The sequence below is a fragment of the Microcebus murinus genome, chromosome 5 (assembly GCF_040939455.1).
Source record: "Microcebus murinus isolate Inina chromosome 5, M.murinus_Inina_mat1.0, whole genome shotgun sequence".
NCBI lineage: Eukaryota > Metazoa > Chordata > Mammalia > Primates > Cheirogaleidae > Microcebus > Microcebus murinus.
The window spans coordinates 15,925,245-15,943,223 of record NC_134108.1 but is presented as its reverse complement, the minus strand read 5'-3'; the positions used below and the strand labels follow the sequence as shown (position 1 = coordinate 15,943,223).

The following is a 17,979-nucleotide window of genomic DNA, read 5'->3' as shown; positions in this document are numbered from 1 at the left end:
CTCTGATATCATATTTTTTATTTCTAACATTTGATTTTTTTATAATTCCTACCTCTCTTCTCAAATTTTCCATCTGTTTCCACATGTTGTCCACCATTTAAACTAGTTCCTTTAATGTGGTCATCATAGTTATTTTTAAATAACCTATCAGGACATTTCAGCATCTGGGTCATCTTAGAGTATAGTTCGGTTGATTGCTTTATCTCTTGCTGATGAATTGGGTTTTTCTCTCACTTTTCTGTATGTCTCATAATTTTTTACTGAATGCCAAGCACTGTGTGTAAAAGGAACAGAAGAGACTGAAGTAAGTAGTATTTATGCCCAGAAATTAGGATACCGCTTTTTCTGTTAGGTTATTAGTGTAAGGGGTCAAGTCAGCATAGGAGTAGAGCTGGCTTTTGGTTTTGTTGTTGCCTTCAGTTGCATCAGCCTTCATATATTACTGCTTTGAGCAATAGGCTGCTAGTATTTTATGCCTCTTACAGTGGTGCCTGAAGTACAGTATACTTTACTTTAGTCCTTTTGCTTTGAACTTTGCTGTGATGTGTCCCCATTTTATTCACAGTAATACAGTCAACAAGGTTCTACATGATCTGGTGATGAGCCAGATAGTAAATTATTTAGGATTTTGTAGGCCACAAAGTTTCTGTCACAACTATTCAGTTCGGTTGTAAAATGAAAACAGCCATAGGCAACAAGTAAACAAATGAACAAGGACGTATTCCAGTAAAACTCTATTCACAAAGCAGGAAGTGGGCCAGGTTTGACCCATGCATCATAGTTTGTTTTCCACATATATAGAGTTTTGTTCTTATTCTCCTGCCCTTCCGCAGTCTATCCTGTCATTATAATGTAAGTTCAGAAAGGGAAGGAATTTTTTGCCTGTTTTGTTCATTAATTTCTCAAGTGCTTACAACACCTGACATAGTAGGCTGTCAACTTATTAAGAGAGGGGATGAGTGAATTATGTTTTGAGTGTTTGTTTTGTTTTTTTTTAAATAGCATATAGGTTGAGTTTTTAAAATCCAGTCCACTGATCTCTCAGGTCTAATTAAATGAGATCTGATTAAATTAGATACATTTAATTAGGTTGCATTTATTATGATTTCTGATGTAATATATTTGGAATTATTCCTGTTGGGTTTTTGTTTTGTATTGTATTTCTTTCTTTTACTTCCTCTTTTCCTGCTATCTAAATGTAACCAAATTTCTTTATTTCTCCTTTTGTTCTGTCTTCATTTAGAAACTGCACACTCTATTTAGCTTCCTTTAGTAGTGATCCCTAAATATTTAACATGTATATTTGGCTGAGCAACATTTGAGGGTATTCTTATACTTTCCAGACCTTAGAGTACTTCACCTTTGATCTTTACACTTCCAATTTCTTATTATTCTTTTCTAATATTTTAGTTTTGCTTTGTTTTAGCTGCTCCCCCACCCTCACCATAGTCTTTTTTTTTATTGGTTTTATAGTCAGAGCTTTTTTAAAAATTTACTTGTTTTATTCCATCCTTTTGTATTTAATTTCCTTCACATCTTTAGTAGTTATTTCAGTAGCTATCTATAATTGATGAATTCTCTCAAACTTTGTCTTAATATGTCTTTATTCATTTGTATTCTTTGATAAATTTGCTAGGTGAACACATTATTTTATTATCTTCTAAAATTTGTTACTTCCTTTTTTCCTTCAATTTTAGAACACTTTCATCCAGTTTCTCTTTAGATCTTGCCTTTTGTCTATTCTCTCTGTTGTCACCTTCTGGAATTCATTTTTTAGATGTACGTGAGACCTTTCAACTTGTTTTATTTTTTCTCTCACTTTTTCTGTGTGCATCCTGTATTCTTAGATCTGTCTGACAGATCACCAACGGTGTCTTTGACTGTATCTAATCTACTGTTTAGTCTGTCTATTCGACTTTTTCATTTCAATGACTTTTTTATTTCTAGAGGTTGTTTAAGGTACTTTGTCAAATCTGCCTGTTTTCTTGAGGAAGAATCATCCCAAGCTGTCTCTTTATAAAATTCAGGTATTCAGGTATCTTTGCTTCTAGTCTGGTATCCTAAAAGATGAGACTCACATCCAAGGATGGATCACAAGAACCTATACCAGTTTTTATAGCTTAGTGAGGTCTCCCAAGTAGTTCATTGTTTAAGCTGCAAGATTGATTGCTTATTTTGTTTCTTTACAAATCTTGGGAAAATATTTTCACAAAATATAATCTGAGTGTAAGGAAATCTAAGTGTTTGATTTCTTTAAAATGATAGAGTTTTTACTTTGTGATTTGAATAATATTAACATTCACGTAGATTGAAATCAGTCTACCTATTTTATTTGTTATATACGTCAAAATAGATTCAACTTATTCCACATTTACTTCTAAAATATCTATAATATTTTCATATTAGAATACCTCATTCATAGATCAGACATGCCAGACTCTGGAGTAAAAGGGCTTGTCCTTTCCGTAAGTTAGATGTGAATTAGATACAGTGAGTATGTCAGTTGACTAGAGAACTATTAGAGAAGTTATAGGTTTAAAAATGCTATCTTCAGCCATTAAGTGAGTTTTTCCAAAAACTAAAAAAAAAAAAGTTAAGAAATTAAAGTGAGTGACATTTGCTTAAATAATTAAAACAATTTTCACTTTAATATTTTTGAAAATTTTAAAGTTTACACTCAAAATATTTGTTTTAACGTAGCTTTGGAATTCTTGGCAAATTCTTGTCAGAGAAATATTTGTTTGTTTTGTTTTCCCAAGTCTACTTAAAGGTTAATTGACTAAAGTGGGTGAGTCTTCATGTTTACTAATATGTGTTACAGCTCTATTGGTACACCAGAAGGCCAGAATGGAACGACTTCAAAGAGAACTTGAGATTCAGAAGAAAAAGCTGGATAAACTAAAATCTGAGGTTAATGAAATGGAAAATAATCTAACTCGAAGGCGCCTGAAAAGATCAAATTCCATATCCCAGATACCTTCTGTAAGTCTTTATGTAACTGTTGTGACCTCTATGCTTGAACATGAGAATAGGCCATCTGCCATAAGTGTATGTCTTCATCTAGTTTTCTACAAATGCTCTTAAGTCATACTTATTTTTCTGTCCTTACTTTCCACTGCCAAACTCTACTCTTGATTAACTAATGACATGAGAATTCAATGCCAGTCTTTCTTACATAGAATTATTTTTCAGCTCGAAGAAATGCAGCAGTTAAGAAGTTGTAATAGACAACTCCAGATTGACATTGACTGCTTAACCAAAGAAATTGATCTTTTTCAAGCCCGAGGTAAAGTTCAGTGCATACTCAGATGAAATTGATTGTTTTAATCTACCAACTCTTTTCCTATAGCTAAAATCAAACTTATCAATCATAACCTTAATACTGTCTCAGAACATTTTGCTCTGGAGCCAGATAGCACTAAAGAACTATTTAGTTATTTCCTCTTTACCCTCAAAAGATAATTATGTACTTGGTTGAAGAGTAACTTGATATATTTTATACCCTTCAGAATCACTGTAGTCATGTGTTAAGGGATGACAATACTGTTGTCTAGATGCATTGCCAGAACTATTGCTTTTATTTATTAGTAGAATCTGTCACAGTATTAAGATTAAAATATATGTATTCATATAAATTTTTCCTGTTTCTTTTTTTTCTTTTACCTTTCAAAAATTATACTTTTAAGAATCTAATTTAAAAGGCATCCCCTTTTCAATGGTACTATCTAAATTGATAAAATAGAGAACAAAATAAAAATGAGATTTATACCTTCTTAGGACACTGATAGTTGTTTATGCTTGAGTTGTTAGTAACAAGCAATAATTTATTTTATTTTTTTTTTTTTTTATTTTTATTTTTTTTTTTTTTGAGACAGAGTCTCGCTTTGTTGTCCAGGCTAGAGTGAGTGCCGTGGCGTCAGCCTAGCTCACAGCAACCTCAAACTCCTGGGCTCGAGTGATCCTTCTGCCTCAGCCTTCCGAGTAGCTGGGACTACAGGCATGCGCCACCATGCCCGGCTAATTTTTTATATATATATCAGTTGGCCAATTAATTTCTTTCTATTTATAGTAGAGACGGGGTCTCGCTCTTGCTCAGGCTGGTTTTGAACTCCTGACCTTGAGCAATCCGCCCGCCTCGGCCTCCCAAGAGCTAGGATTACAGGCGTGAGCCACAGCGCCCGGCCACAAGCAATAATTTATTAATGTAGTAAAAAGTATTTACAATTTAATTCAGTTCTGTAGAGAATTAAAAGAAAATTGTATCACTTGAATCTAATTCTAAAGTTGAAGAAATAATAGAAATATATAAAATGGAAAAGGTAGGAAAGGGAGGGAAGCCAGACAAAAAAAAGTCCTAGATCACACTTTTGAGTGTATTCTAGAATCCATTAAATTGGAAGACAATTAGTTTTATTTCTTGTAAAATGTTGGTTAAACTATTTATCTTAAAATTCATAGAAAATTACCATAATTTAACTTTGGAGAGAAAAAGTTAATGCTGGTTTAGAAACTACAATACAGTCCTTAAACTTACTCCTTTTGCATAAAATCCATACCATTATATTACATTAATGTATAATGTTTTTATACTTACTTGGGGCAAAGCTATTTAATTGTTTAAGTCCGTGTTTGAAAATTTAAAATTATATTTTAAATTGTTAAATTTTAAGTTATTTTAACTTGTCACGTAGAACAGGTTTCTACTTGTGATTTTGTTAATGTCTTACGAGCATTGATTTGACTTCTTCCTCAATTTACCACTTACCTTTGTTTCTGAATACTATAATATACCTAATAAATTATATTTAAAGTATTTTGAAATCTTATGTATAATTTGCCATTAGAGGGACAAAATAAAAGCATTTTTCTGTTTATAATATGGTGGTTTTTTTAGAAAGAAATACTTGCTTTAAAAATAAAGTTAAGTATTTTTGAGCTATAAACATTGATATATTTACTTTTTATATGTTTCAGGACCACATTTTAATCCCAGCGCTATTCATAACTTTTATGACAATATTGGATTTGTAGGTCCTGTGCCACCAAAACCCAAAGGTTAGTGTATCCATTAAGTGTGAAAATTATTACATTTTGAAAAGCAAGATTTTAGAAAATTTTTATTTTTAGCAACTTGCTGCCTAGAAGTGCTTCAAACTTTGGCTTTCTTAGGTGAATTCATTGGGAAGATGTTTGTGTATTTTCATTTAAGTGTTGGAGATTGGGTAGGATGCAAAGGTGTAATAACATGATAAACATAGCTTTTTAAGAGTAATATGTGTGACCTTAGGAAATCACTGTATATTCCAGAACAGCAAGTCTTGGTTTAAAAAACAAAAATCAAGTGCAAAGATTTATAGTCTTTAAAATTTTACACAAATGATAAGAAAGATACCTTAGGGAAGTTTTTTTCATGCATATCATGTTTTATTTAATTGATACATAATTCTAAGTAATCAAAATACTCTGAATTCCAGATAAATGGTCATTTTACATCATTGATATTCACAGAATATATACACATCAAACTTAGACATTTAAAAATATGTCCGTGTCTTTTGATTTAGGCATTACAATATGTATAGAAATAGAAACAAGTACATAAATACCACTAGTGATGCTAAATATATAGGCATATGCAGATTAATGTAACACTAATTGTGGTGTATAATTTACTTTTAACCCTAATATGAAAGTTAAAATGTAAAAATTTGTTAGTGGATATATAATATTTTAAAAAGCATACTCCAACTATAAGAACACAAAGTGTGACAGGATAGAGGTGGTAAAGGTATAGTATTTTTGTGTGCAATTAAAGTTATCAATTTAAAATGACAAGTATAGTAAACAGACACTTTTTTTTTTTTTTTTTTTTTGAGACAGAGTCTCGGTTTGTTGTCCAGGCTAGAGTGAGTGCCGTGGCGTCAGCCTAGCTCACAGCAACCTCAAATTCCTGGGCTCGAGCGATCTTTCTGCCTCAGCCTCCCGAGTAGCTGGGACTACAGGCATGCGCCACCATGCCCGGCTAATTTTTTATATATATATCAGTTGGCCAATTAATTTCTTTCTATTTTTGGTAGAGACGGGGTCTCGCTCTTGCTCAGGCTGGTTTTGAACTCCTGACCTTGAGCAATCCACCCGCCTCGGCCTCCCAAGAGCTAGGATTACAGGCGTGAGCCACTGCGCCCGGCCGTAAACAGACACTTTATGCAAGCCTCCAGCTTACCACAAAGAAAAAATCTTATGATAGATACACAAAGGATAGAGAAAATAATCAAAGTAAATAATCAAAGTAATCAAAGTAAATCACTATTAAAAAATCTTCAAATAAAAAAGACAGCAAGAGAGGAAAAGAGATGCAAAATAACTGTCAAATAGACAGAAAACAACAAAATGGAAATAGTCTGTGCTCACTTATCAATAATTACCTTAAATGTAAATGAATTAAACTCACCAATCAAAAGGCATAGAGTAGACGAATAGATTTTAGAAAACAGGATCTAATGAAATGCTGTCTATAAGAAACTCATTTTATAATTAAAAATATACATAGGCTGAAAGAGAAGAGATAGAAAAAGATATTTTTTGTAGTAGTAACCAAAGGAAATCAGGAGTAATTATATTTACATCAGACAAGGTAGATTTTTAAGTCTAAAACTGGCTCTAGAGTCAAAGGTCATGTAAAGGTAGAAGATCAATTCAACAGGAAAACATAATTATTTATATATATATATGCACCCCACATCAGAGTACATAAATATATAAAGCAAGTATTGACAGATCTAAGGATAGAAATTGACATTAATACAATAATAGTAGGGGACTTCAGTACTCCATTTATAATAATAGTACATCTAGACAAAATCAGTAAAGAAATTGCTTATTTGAATTTGAATATTATAGACTAGATAGACGTAACAAACACATAGAACTGTCTACCCAACAGCAGAATACACATGCTTCTCAGGCACACATGGAATATTCTGTTCTTTTGGATGGGTCACATGTTAGTTCACAAAACAAGTCTTAACAAATTTAAGATCAAAATCATTCCAGGTATTTTTTCTGACCACAGTAGAATGAAACTAGAAATCAATAACAGCAATAAAAAAATATCTTGAGACAAACAAAAATGAAAACACAACATATCAAAACCGATGGGATGCAGCAAAGGCAGTACTAAGAGGTAAATTTATAGAGATTAATGCCTATATTAAAAGAGAAGAAAAATCTCAAACAATATAACTTTACACCTCAAGGAACTAGGAGAACAACAAGCTAAGCCCAAAGTTAGCAGATGGAAAAAAATAATAAAGATAAAAAGCAAAAAATAAATCAAAAATAGAGAATTAAAAACAATGGAAAAAAATCAACAAAACTAATAGTTGATTTTTTTAAAATAAATAAAATTGTCAAACCCTTAGCTAGACAAATAAAGGAAAAAAGAGAAGACAAAATCAGAACTAAAAGAGGAGACATTACAACAGACGCTTCAGAAATAAAAGTCTCTTAAGGGACTGTGTTAGGACTATTAAATGCCAATAAACTTAATAACTCAGAAGAAATGGATAAATTCCTAGAAACATATAACCTATCAAAACTGAATCAAGAAGAAATAGAAAGCCTGAAGACCAATAACAAATAAGGAGATTGAATCAGTAATCAAAAATCTCCCAACAAAGAAAGACCCAGGACCAGATGGCTTCATGAGTAAACTGTACCAAACATTCAAAAAAGAATTAATACCAGTCCTTCTTAAACTCTTCCAAAAATTAGAAGAAGGAATACTTCCAAACTCCTTCTGAGGCCAACTTCACCCTGGTACCAAAACCAGACAAAGACACTACAAGTAAAGAAAACTATAGGGCAATATCCTGATAAACATAAATGTAAAATATCCTCAACAAAATACTGGTAAACTGAATTCCACAACACTAAAAGGATCGTACACTGTGAACAAGTAGGATTTATCCCTGGGGTGCAAGGATTATTCAACATACACAAATCAGTGTGCTACAATACACTGAAACAAAATGAAAGAAAATACCATGTGATCATCTTAACTGATGAATAAAAAACATTTGACAAAGTTCAACACCATGATTAAAACTCAACAAAATAGGCATAGGAGGAACTTGACAATAAAGGCTATATATAAAAAACACCACGGGTAACATAATCAATGCAAGAAAACCAAAAACTTTCCTTCTAAGATGTAGTACATGGCAAGGATGTCCAGTCTCACCCTTCTTTTCAACATAGTATTTGGGAGTCCTAGCCAGAGCAGTTAGATAAGAAAAAGAAATACAACGCATCCAAATCAGAAAGGAGGAAGTAAAATTATCTCTGCAGAGGACATGATCATATTTATAGAAAACCCTAAAGATTCAACAACAACAAAATAACTGTTAAAACTAATAAATAAATTTAGTAAAGTTTCAGGGTACAAAATCAGCATGCATAAGTCAATTGTGTTTCTATACACAATGAACTATCCAAAAATGAAATCAGAGAGATCAAGAAGACAGTCCCATTTCACAATAGCAACGAAAAGAATAAAATACTTAGAAATAAACTTAACCAAAGAGGTGAAAGATTCATATACTGAAAATTCTAAGACATTGATGAAAGAAATTAAAGAAGAGACAGGTAAATGAAAAGATAGCCTTTCCATTAAGACAGCCTTTCCTTCTATCTTCTAACAGATTAGAAGAATAATACTGTTAAAATGTCTTTACTATCCAAAGTGATCTACAGATTCAGTGCAATCCCCATCAAAATCTCAATGGCATTCTTTACAAAAGCAGGAAAAAATCTTAAAATTTTATGGAGCCAGAAAATATCCCAAATAACCAAAACAATCTTTAGAATAACAAAGCTGGAGGCATCATACACCCTGATTTTAAAATCTATCACAAAGGCATAGTAACCAAAACAGTATAGTACTGGCCGGGCGCTGTGGCTCACGCCTGTAATCCTAGCTCTTGGGAGGCCGAGGCGGGCGGATTGCTCAAGGTCAGGAGTTCAAAACCAGCCTGAGCGAGACCCCGTCTCTACTATAAATAGAAAGAAATTAATTGGCCAACTGATATATATATAAAAAAATTAGCCGGGCATGGTGGCGCATGCCTGTAGTCCCAGCTACCCGGGAGGCTGAGGCAGAAGGATCACTCGAGCCCAGGAGTTTGAGGTTGCTGTGAGCTAGGCTGACGCCACGCCACTCACTCTAGCCCGGGCAACAAAGTGAGACTCTGTCTCAAAAAAAAAAAAAAAACAGTATGGTACTGGCATAAAAATAGACATAGACCAATGGAACAAAATGGAGAGCCCACAAATAAATCCATGCATCTGTGGTCTACTTATTTCTGACAGGGGTGCCAAGAACACATAATAGGGAAAGGATAGGCTCTTCAATAATAGTGCTGGGAACTCTGGATATTCACATGCAGAAGAATACAATTGGACCATTACTTCATACCATATACAAAAATCAACTTAAAATGGATTAAATACTTAAACATAAGATCTAAAATTATAAAACTACTAGAAGAGAACATAGGTAAAAGTCTTCTTGACATTGGCCTGGACAATGATTTTTTGGATATGATACCAAAAGCCAGGCAACAAAATCAAAAATAAGTAGGATTGCATCAAATTAAAACACATCTACACAACAAAGGAAATAACAGAGTGAAAAGGCAACCAACAGAATGAGAGAAAATGTTTAAAAAGTATGTCTCATAAGGGGTTAATATTCAACACATATAAGGAACTCATGCAACTTAATAGCAAAAGAAGAAAATAACCAAATTAAAAAATGGGCAAAGTACCTGGATAGACATACAAGTGGCCAACAGGTATATTACAAATCTGTTAGAATGGCTGTTACTAGAAAAGATGAAAGATAACTAGTGTTGGTGAAGATGTAGAGAAAGGGAATCCTTGTACACAGGTGATGGGATTATAAATTGGTACAGCCATTAAGGAAAATAATACGGAGGTTTCTCAAAAAAAATTAAAAGCCAGCAATCCCACTTCAGAGTATATATTCAAAGGGAATGAAATCAGTACTTCAAAGAACTATCTGCACTCTTATGTTTGTTTCAGCACTATTCACATTAGCCAAAATATGAAAACAACCTAATGTCTGTGGATGAATGGGTAAAGAAAATGTGAGATAGATATATTGATATATATGCACACAGAGAGACACAATGGAATATTATTCAGCCTTAAAAAATAAGGAAATCGTGTTATTTGTGATAACCTGGATGAACCTAGAAGACGTTATGCTAAGTGAAGTAAGCCAGATACAGAAAGACAAACACTAACATGATCTTACCTGTACGTGGAATCTAAAAATTTCAAACTCCTAGAAACAAAGACTGTAGAATGGTAGTTACCAGGGGATATGAGGAGATTTTGGTCAGGGAGTTACAAAGTTTAACCGATGCAAAATAAGTTCTAGAGATCTAATATACAACAATGTGGCTATAGTTCATATTTTACTAAATAATTGAAATTTGCTACGAGTAGGTCTTAAGTGTTCTCAACACACACACACAAAAAAACCTGGTAACTATATGAGGTGTTGGGTATGTTAATTATCTTGATTTTGGTCAATATTTTACAATGTATACATAAATCATCTTTTTAACTGTCAGCTGTACCTCAGTAAGTTGGGGGAGGGGGTCCAAAAAAAGACAGCAAAACAAGAGCAGAACTTTCATTCAAATTCTGATGTGCTAAGTCAACAAACACTTAGGGAATCAGGTTAGTAATGGGGTATTATCAGCCTCACTAGTGTGCTGCAACAAATGCTCAAAACATGCAGTTTTTTTACATATGTTTGTATTTTCAAATGGCTTCACAGATAACACTTATTTGTGGCCAGGCACAGTGGCTCACGCCTGTAATCCCATCAACCTGGGAGGCCAAAGTGGGAGGATTGTTTGAGACCAGGAGTTGGAGACCAGCCTGAGCAAGAGTGAGACCCTGTCTCTATAGAAAAATTAGCCAGGCGTAGTGGCACACACCTGTAGTCCCAGATATAGTCCCAGCTACTCAGGAGGCTAAGGCAGAAGAATCCCTTGAGCCTAGGGGAGAGTGTGAGGTTGCAGTGAGCTATCATGATGCCGCTGTACTCTAGCCCAGGTGACAGAGCAAGACTCTGTCTCCAAGAGAAAAAAAAAAAACCTTATTTGTATTACTTCTTCCTTCATAAGAAACAACAAAGTTTGTAGAAATAGGAAAGTATGAATTATGGGTAGAAAAGTGTACATTTTTCCTGTGAGGCTGGACTTACAGGACATCCTATAAAATTTATGGTTACTGTCACTGAGAAACCAAGTACTTAATGTAGGAGAAGAAAGAAAAGAGGTTAAGAAATACAAAATTAAATCATTTTATGAATCAGGCAGCTGCAGTTCACATGCTTATCACATAAACTGCTGTGTGAGTTGTGTTTAACTCTGCTAATTTTGAGCCTGGGACCTTGTGAACCATGTGTAAATCACATATCTCTTTACCTTGGGAGCTGCTTGAACTATTTTTCAAGTTGCATATAACTCAAGCACAGAAAACAATAAAAATAATGCATTTTTCATTAAATGAGAAAAACAAATCATTTTGTTTTCGAAGTTTTTATTCTATTTTCGTAGTAAAACACCACGGCCCCTAGGGGAAAATAATTTTTTTTTTCTAGTGTGGTAGTCAATGTGTTATATACTGGTAGGATACCATCCATGTTAAATTGGGCACTAGACTAGGATGTCGGAAAATTATGACCTATAGTCCAAATCCAGTTTGCCATCTGTTTTTGTCAATTAAGTTTTATTGGAATGAAAAAAATGTGAACAAGAAAGAAAAAGCATGTTGCTGGTTCTTTGGTTTGTTAAAAGAATGTTCACATTCTCGTTCAGTATTCTGTTCTTTTCACTCCTTTGTTTTTAAGTGTAATTAGACATTGATGTGTCCTCATATTTTATTTAAATGTTTTTAAATATAGCTAGAATATAACGAACAGTTATTACAGAGGTTCAGAAATGAAATTAGAGCATTTGTCACAGTAAGGTAGTGTTCAGACACTAGATGCTATTTGGTTGTTAATTGAATAAAGGAATAAAGAAAACAGTGGTATATGCACTAACTCCTTAAAAATAAGCAAGGTGAGTATTTCAGACTCTGAGTTTTCTTCATATAATCTCTTTACTCTTTCAAAAACTAGTTTTTCTCATGAAAAGATTCCTGTTTTGCCTTAGCATAATCCATTACTTGTGAATCAAGAGTAGGAGGGAGGAGGAACATACAATGAAATAAGGTTGGTCTTGACAATTATTGAAGCAGGATGAATACATGAAGGCTCATTTTACTATTCTCCCTACTTCTGTATATGTTTGAAACTTTCCATGATAAAAAGTAAGAAAAGATCCCCTTGTAGTTCTTAAGCATGATGGTTGGGTTTTCATAGGCCTGTGTGAGATGTGCCTCTCTCAAACCTTGTTAGGATGTAGGCACATTACCTGTCTGACATTTTAAAAAGTAAGAAAAGTAAAAGAGAATTCCCAAAAGATCAAAAGTCACTTTATGAAAAAGATACCTGTACTCGAATGTTTATAGCAGCACAGTTCACAATTGCAAAGCTGTGGAAACAACCCAAGTGCCCATCAATTCATGCGTGGATTAATAAAATGTGGTATATGTATACCATGGAGTACTACTCAGCTTTAAGAAACAATGGTGATATAGCACCTCTTGCTAAGTGAAGTATCTCAAGAGTGGAAAAACCAGCACCACATGTACTCACCAGCAAATTGGTATTAATGGATCAACACCTAAGTGGACATATAGGAGTAACATTTATCGGGTGTCGAGAGGGTGGGAGGGGGGAGGAGTGGATGAGTGTATACAACCACAACGAGTAAGATGTGCAACGTTTGGGGGATGGACATGCTTGAAGCTCTTACTCGAGGTGGGAGGGGGCATGGGCAATATAAGTAACCTTAACACTTGTACCCCCATAATACGCTAAAATAAAAAAAAAAAAGTAAAAGAAAAAAACAATTATTTAAAAACTTTTTTCAGGAAAGAAGCTTGTATGGTGGCTGTTTGGGGAAAAATAAGAAATCAATCATTTTTTGCCTTAAAGCTAAAGTAGGGAGACATTAATTTCATTTATAGAGTTTTATTTAGTTCTTGGAATCAGTTCTGCTTCGCAATGTGGAGATTTTTTTTTAACAGCTAAAATTAAACGTGGGAATCACATGTCATTCTTTGCAATCTAACTTCCTTTTTTTTCTTTTACAGTTTTACTTATTTAGTTTCCAAATACCTCTGATAAAAGTATTCATAATTCTAAGTACCAAATGAAATTGTGCAGATATAAGAAAACCACTGAAGATTTTCATTTAAAAAATTTTTATAGATCCCCTATCGATTACATTAAGTACTACTTAAATAACAGATTGAAGTGTAAAATGGTACTTACTTAGGGTCCCCATTCTTAAGATTTTAACCTTTGCAGTTAAACAAAAGGAATAGACAAACTTGTACTAAAAGTGCACCAGGTGGGAATGTTTTCTAACTAATGCCTGAGATCAAAATTCCAGTAAGACGGAAGGCTCCTGAGATTAAAACAGTTTCCCAGCTGTGCGGTGTGATTTTAGGTGGTAAGAAGTCAAACTTATTTGAACTTTATTTCTTTTAATGCGTTTCAGGGCATGCTAACTAGTATTGTCAGACTCTTGATTTTTCAATTATTGTTACTTAAGACTTAATTAGATGTTTTTAAATTTTTCAATTTGGGGAAAATACTATATAAATTACACTCAAAAGTGTATGTGGGCCGGGCGCGGTGGCTCACTCCTGTAATCCTAGCACTCTGGGAGGTCGAGGAGGGCGGATTGCTCGAGGTCAGGAGTTCGAAACCAGCCTGAGCAAGAGCGAGACCCCATCTCTACTATATAAATAGAAAGAAATTAATTGGCCAACTAATATATATAGGAAAAATTAGCCGGGCATGGTGGTGCATGCCTGTAGACCCAGCTACTTGGGAGGCTGAGGCAGGAGGATTGCCTGAGCCCAGGAGTTTGAGGTTGCTGTGAGCTAGGCTGATGTCACAGCACTCACTCTAGCCTGGGCAACAAAGCGAGACTCTATCTCAAAAAAAAAAAAGTGTATATGCATGTGGCAAACATTGTGACAAATGGAAAACCAATTCCTAAAGTCGGGGGCTTTGCAATAAAATCTCTATAAGACTAATCAGTGAGTAAGGTGCTGCTAAGGGGGAACAGAGTACCAAAGATCACTTGATTATTTAAATTTGTTATAAGAACTTCCTATATTTTCATCTGCTAAGTATAATTGTTTTAAAATAACAAAAGGTATCATTTACTTACCAACTTAGCAGAGTAGGTAGAATTTGCATATTAATACACATTGTTTTAACATAATTTTGAATCTTCAAATTATATACCTTGGTGGAGAAATCCAACAATGCATGCTCCTTTTACCTTAAACTTCCCCAAAATAATTTATAGGAATACTGTTCTAAATTTATTGTGAATCCCAAATTTTTAAAAGTAGTTTCATAAATGTAATTTCATATTAGAGACATTTGAAGAATATAATTATTCTGTATGTGAAAGATGCCACTATCCATTTAGAACATTGGCCTCTTAGAACTGCAGTGACCTTTATTTTAAAATAAGAAACCTGTGATTGATCTGAAATCAGGAGTTAATAGCAAACCCTGGAGCAGAACTTCATTCTCACAGCTTTCAATCCCATATTGAATGTGATAAAAAATAAAACAAGAAATAAAGTATGGCAATGTTTTTACACTGATTTACTTCTCCAGGATCTATTGTTGATGTATAGTTAAATAAGACTGTAGGAATTAGTTTGTCTTTAATTTTGTTTGTGTCATTCAAGACTTACATTTTCAGCAGATAGAGAACATGTATTAACAGAAAATTCTATTTCTGGTTGAAAACAAACATAAACACTACTTCAGTGGGAAATGAAACTGTAACATTATTTAATCAGACTGTCAGTATTTTTCTGCATTAGGACACCTTTTCACAATCTTAAGTGATACTGTGGGAATCTTTGCTATTAGATACCCTTTCTCTTGCTATAAACTGGAGAAAATGATGCTGTTTTCTCCTTTAAGGAGATATGACGGTGATAACATCATGTCCATGTTGCTATTTTCCTGAAGGGAGAAGTACCAGCTTGATAGAGGTTGGTGATGCTCAAGCATGTGTGTCAGTTTCAGTTAGATGCTTCATTTGGTTAACAAGCTGCTTCATGCTGTGCAGTACAGATGGTATTTAAAGTTGCCAGTAATTTTTTAGACTTTGCGATTTTTACTTCTAAAATAATCTTTTTGCTTCCTTACAGATCAAAGGTCCACCATCAAAACACCAAAGACTCAAGACACAGAAGATGATGAGGGAGCTCAGTGGAATTGTACTGCCTGTACTTTTTTGAACCATCCAGCCTTAATCCGCTGTGAACAGTGTGAGATGCCAAGGCATTTCTGAGCCAGAAGGCCCTGTATCTTTTCTAAAACACATCTGAAGTTCAAGAAATTAGTTTGTCGTCGGGGAAAAGTTTCACTGCTACATAGGGTTTTGTCAAATTGAAGGTGTGACAAGATGGTGGTGTGCTAATGCTAAATGTCAGCCCACAGAGCTAATAATACCTCAGTATAATGTCATGGGCAGTTGAAATTCATCACATGAAAGGTATTCTGCCAGAAGACTTCGGTGCCCACTGCCTAACCGTGTACAGTGTTACCAGTATCCCATATGGATAATTCTCAATATGTTAATGCCTAGGTGTTCCCAGTACCTTTTCCCCTCATGTCACTACTGAATTTTGACAAGAGGAAGGAATAGAACGATAGCTTTTTTTATTTTTAAAGCTTTCAGTGAAACACTACATACACGAAGAAAAGGAACAAGGTTTAACTATTTAAAAACTGTTTTGCTGCCGCATAGTGCCATTGGATAGGGGAAGAAGTTCACAAATCTGTGGTACTCTTGGCCTTGTCTTTGTCTTCCCTGAAACGTCTCCACTCTGTGAAACCAGCATCTAGGGGCTAAAGATGCAAAGGAAAGCAGCATGCATTGTCTGTACAAACATACAGTGAAATACCCCAAAGCTTTTCCTACTGTACAGATTCTTGAGTCTGCTTTAAGTGATTTCTTTTCTTCTTTATTATTTTCTTATATTTCTATATGTATAGTGTAATAGCCTTTTGTTAACTAATTTTCTTTTTTCCTTTTAGTGATTAAGCACGATCATGTCCCTTTTTAAGCCTTACCTGAGAGAAGCAATGCCTTAAAATAAAAAAGCATTAATGAGATGAAACTATGCACAGAATAATTTCCCTCTACTTATTCTGTACTTTGCCCTCATGAGTGCCAGTGTTCTGTGAAGACATACAGATGCAGCCAGTGAATCGCAGGCAATATTATAAGAATTATGTCTGTAGCTCACAGTGTATACTGACTTGAGCAGTGGGTGACACAACACAATGTTTTTTCTTCCACGGGAAAGCTTTAAACAAAGATATTTTTAACCCACTGACAGAACAACAACGCTGAGCTTGCTTCATACACTTGGTGTCCCACAGAACTTTCACAAGAGATTTATTATTGGGAAAGTACAGTTTCAAAACCAGCAATAGCAGCAGTACCTACAGCCCTTGTTTTGAAGAGAAATTTAAATGCTTTACTGTTGGGGCAATCCATTTCTAAACCTGACTTGGTGGCAGTATCATGAGTATTTATGAAACAAGGCTGGTCATATTTAGGACAACTGAAGAAAAGCTGGAAAAAAAGAAAAGCAAACTTGAACACTGAAGCAACCTCAAGCATCTCTTTATATTGATGATATATTTTTGTAAGGAAAATAAATATTCAGATGATCAGGAATGTATATAACTAAATGGAATCAAGAAAAAGAAAGTAACAGTATGCATTTAAAAAGACAGAATTATGAAATTATATATCAGTACCGAGCATGGGGCTAAGGGAAGTGCTGAAATATAGCAAAAGATAGAAGATAATGTAGACTGTCACCCACTGTAAATGTTTGCAAGTGGCTATGTTTCAAATAAACAGGATTATTACAAGTGATTTCTATGAATGTCAAAGCCTTGACTTTCAAGCTTTGCATTTTGTATATGGGAAGAAATATGACAATCCTAGTTAATTAGACAATAGACCCAAAGCCCTTACATTTGATGCATTTTGTTTTAAAAATAGGCCTTGTTTTTCAGCTTCATCTGCAGTTCTATGTGAAGATTGATAAATCAGTTTTTACTTGTTTTATTAATAAAACGTAATTTGGATATCTTGAGTTGATGGTTTTGTGATTTAGCTGGGTAAACTATCTTTGTAACAGATAAGTTATTTATAAAAATTAAAAAACTTATATTCTAATGTGGATTTTGTGAGTTGTTTTTAAAGCTTGTGGGACAGGAGATAATTTATAGCTCAGCAGAACTTTAACTGTTAATTGAAATTAGAGAAAACTCATTCTCTAGAGTCTTCTCGTGATATCATGGCATTCAACTGCATTTCTTGGATTATTTTTATCATTTTCCCCAGACTTCTTTTGAACTGATGAAAGGAAGCAACCATGATTCAACTGAGCCAGAAAAATGGATATTGCTTTTTTAATAGTTTGTTGTAGCTTTCCATTTCATTTATTTTGGGGGGTTGAAAATTTACCCCGTCATTGAAAACAAATGTGATTTCTCGGGCCATTTAACCTGAGTAGTCATTTGGTTAATATTTGCTCTATCTGATGATATGTAACATAGGTGCTGAGGATAATGGTGCTTCTCTTGAAGAAAATTTTTATATTCACAGCTTTCACGGAATTATGACTCAAGAGTTTTTCTGATCCTAAGAAAAGCAAAGTAGAATTTGCTGATCTCTCCACGACACAGTAGTATGATATAATAGA

At 34.1% G+C, this 17,979-nt stretch overlaps 1 protein-coding gene and 1 non-coding gene across 4 annotated transcripts in view; both read left to right on the top strand.

The window, feature by feature from the left end:
• The window catches only part of TAB2 (TGF-beta activated kinase 1 (MAP3K7) binding protein 2), an 86,082-nt gene extending 68,632 nt beyond the window's left edge, over positions 1–17,450 (top strand). For all 3 annotated transcript variants that reach the window (XM_076002877.1, XM_012759693.3, XM_020287259.2), the window contains 4 exons: positions 2,822–2,982; positions 3,193–3,286; positions 4,975–5,055; positions 15,400–17,450. In XM_076002877.1, coding sequence (XP_075858992.1) covers positions 2,822–2,982; positions 3,193–3,286; positions 4,975–5,055; positions 15,400–15,542 — 479 coding nt within the window. In that variant the 3' untranslated portion in view covers positions 15,543–17,450. The remainder of the gene's footprint in view (positions 1–2,821; positions 2,983–3,192; positions 3,287–4,974; positions 5,056–15,399) is intronic.
• LOC142871317 (small nucleolar RNA U13) lies at positions 12,425–12,528 on the top strand. Its single transcript, XR_012919567.1, has one exon. It is a non-coding gene; the product is annotated as a small nucleolar RNA U13 (small nucleolar RNA).
• Positions 17,451–17,979: the final 529 nt, after the last annotated feature.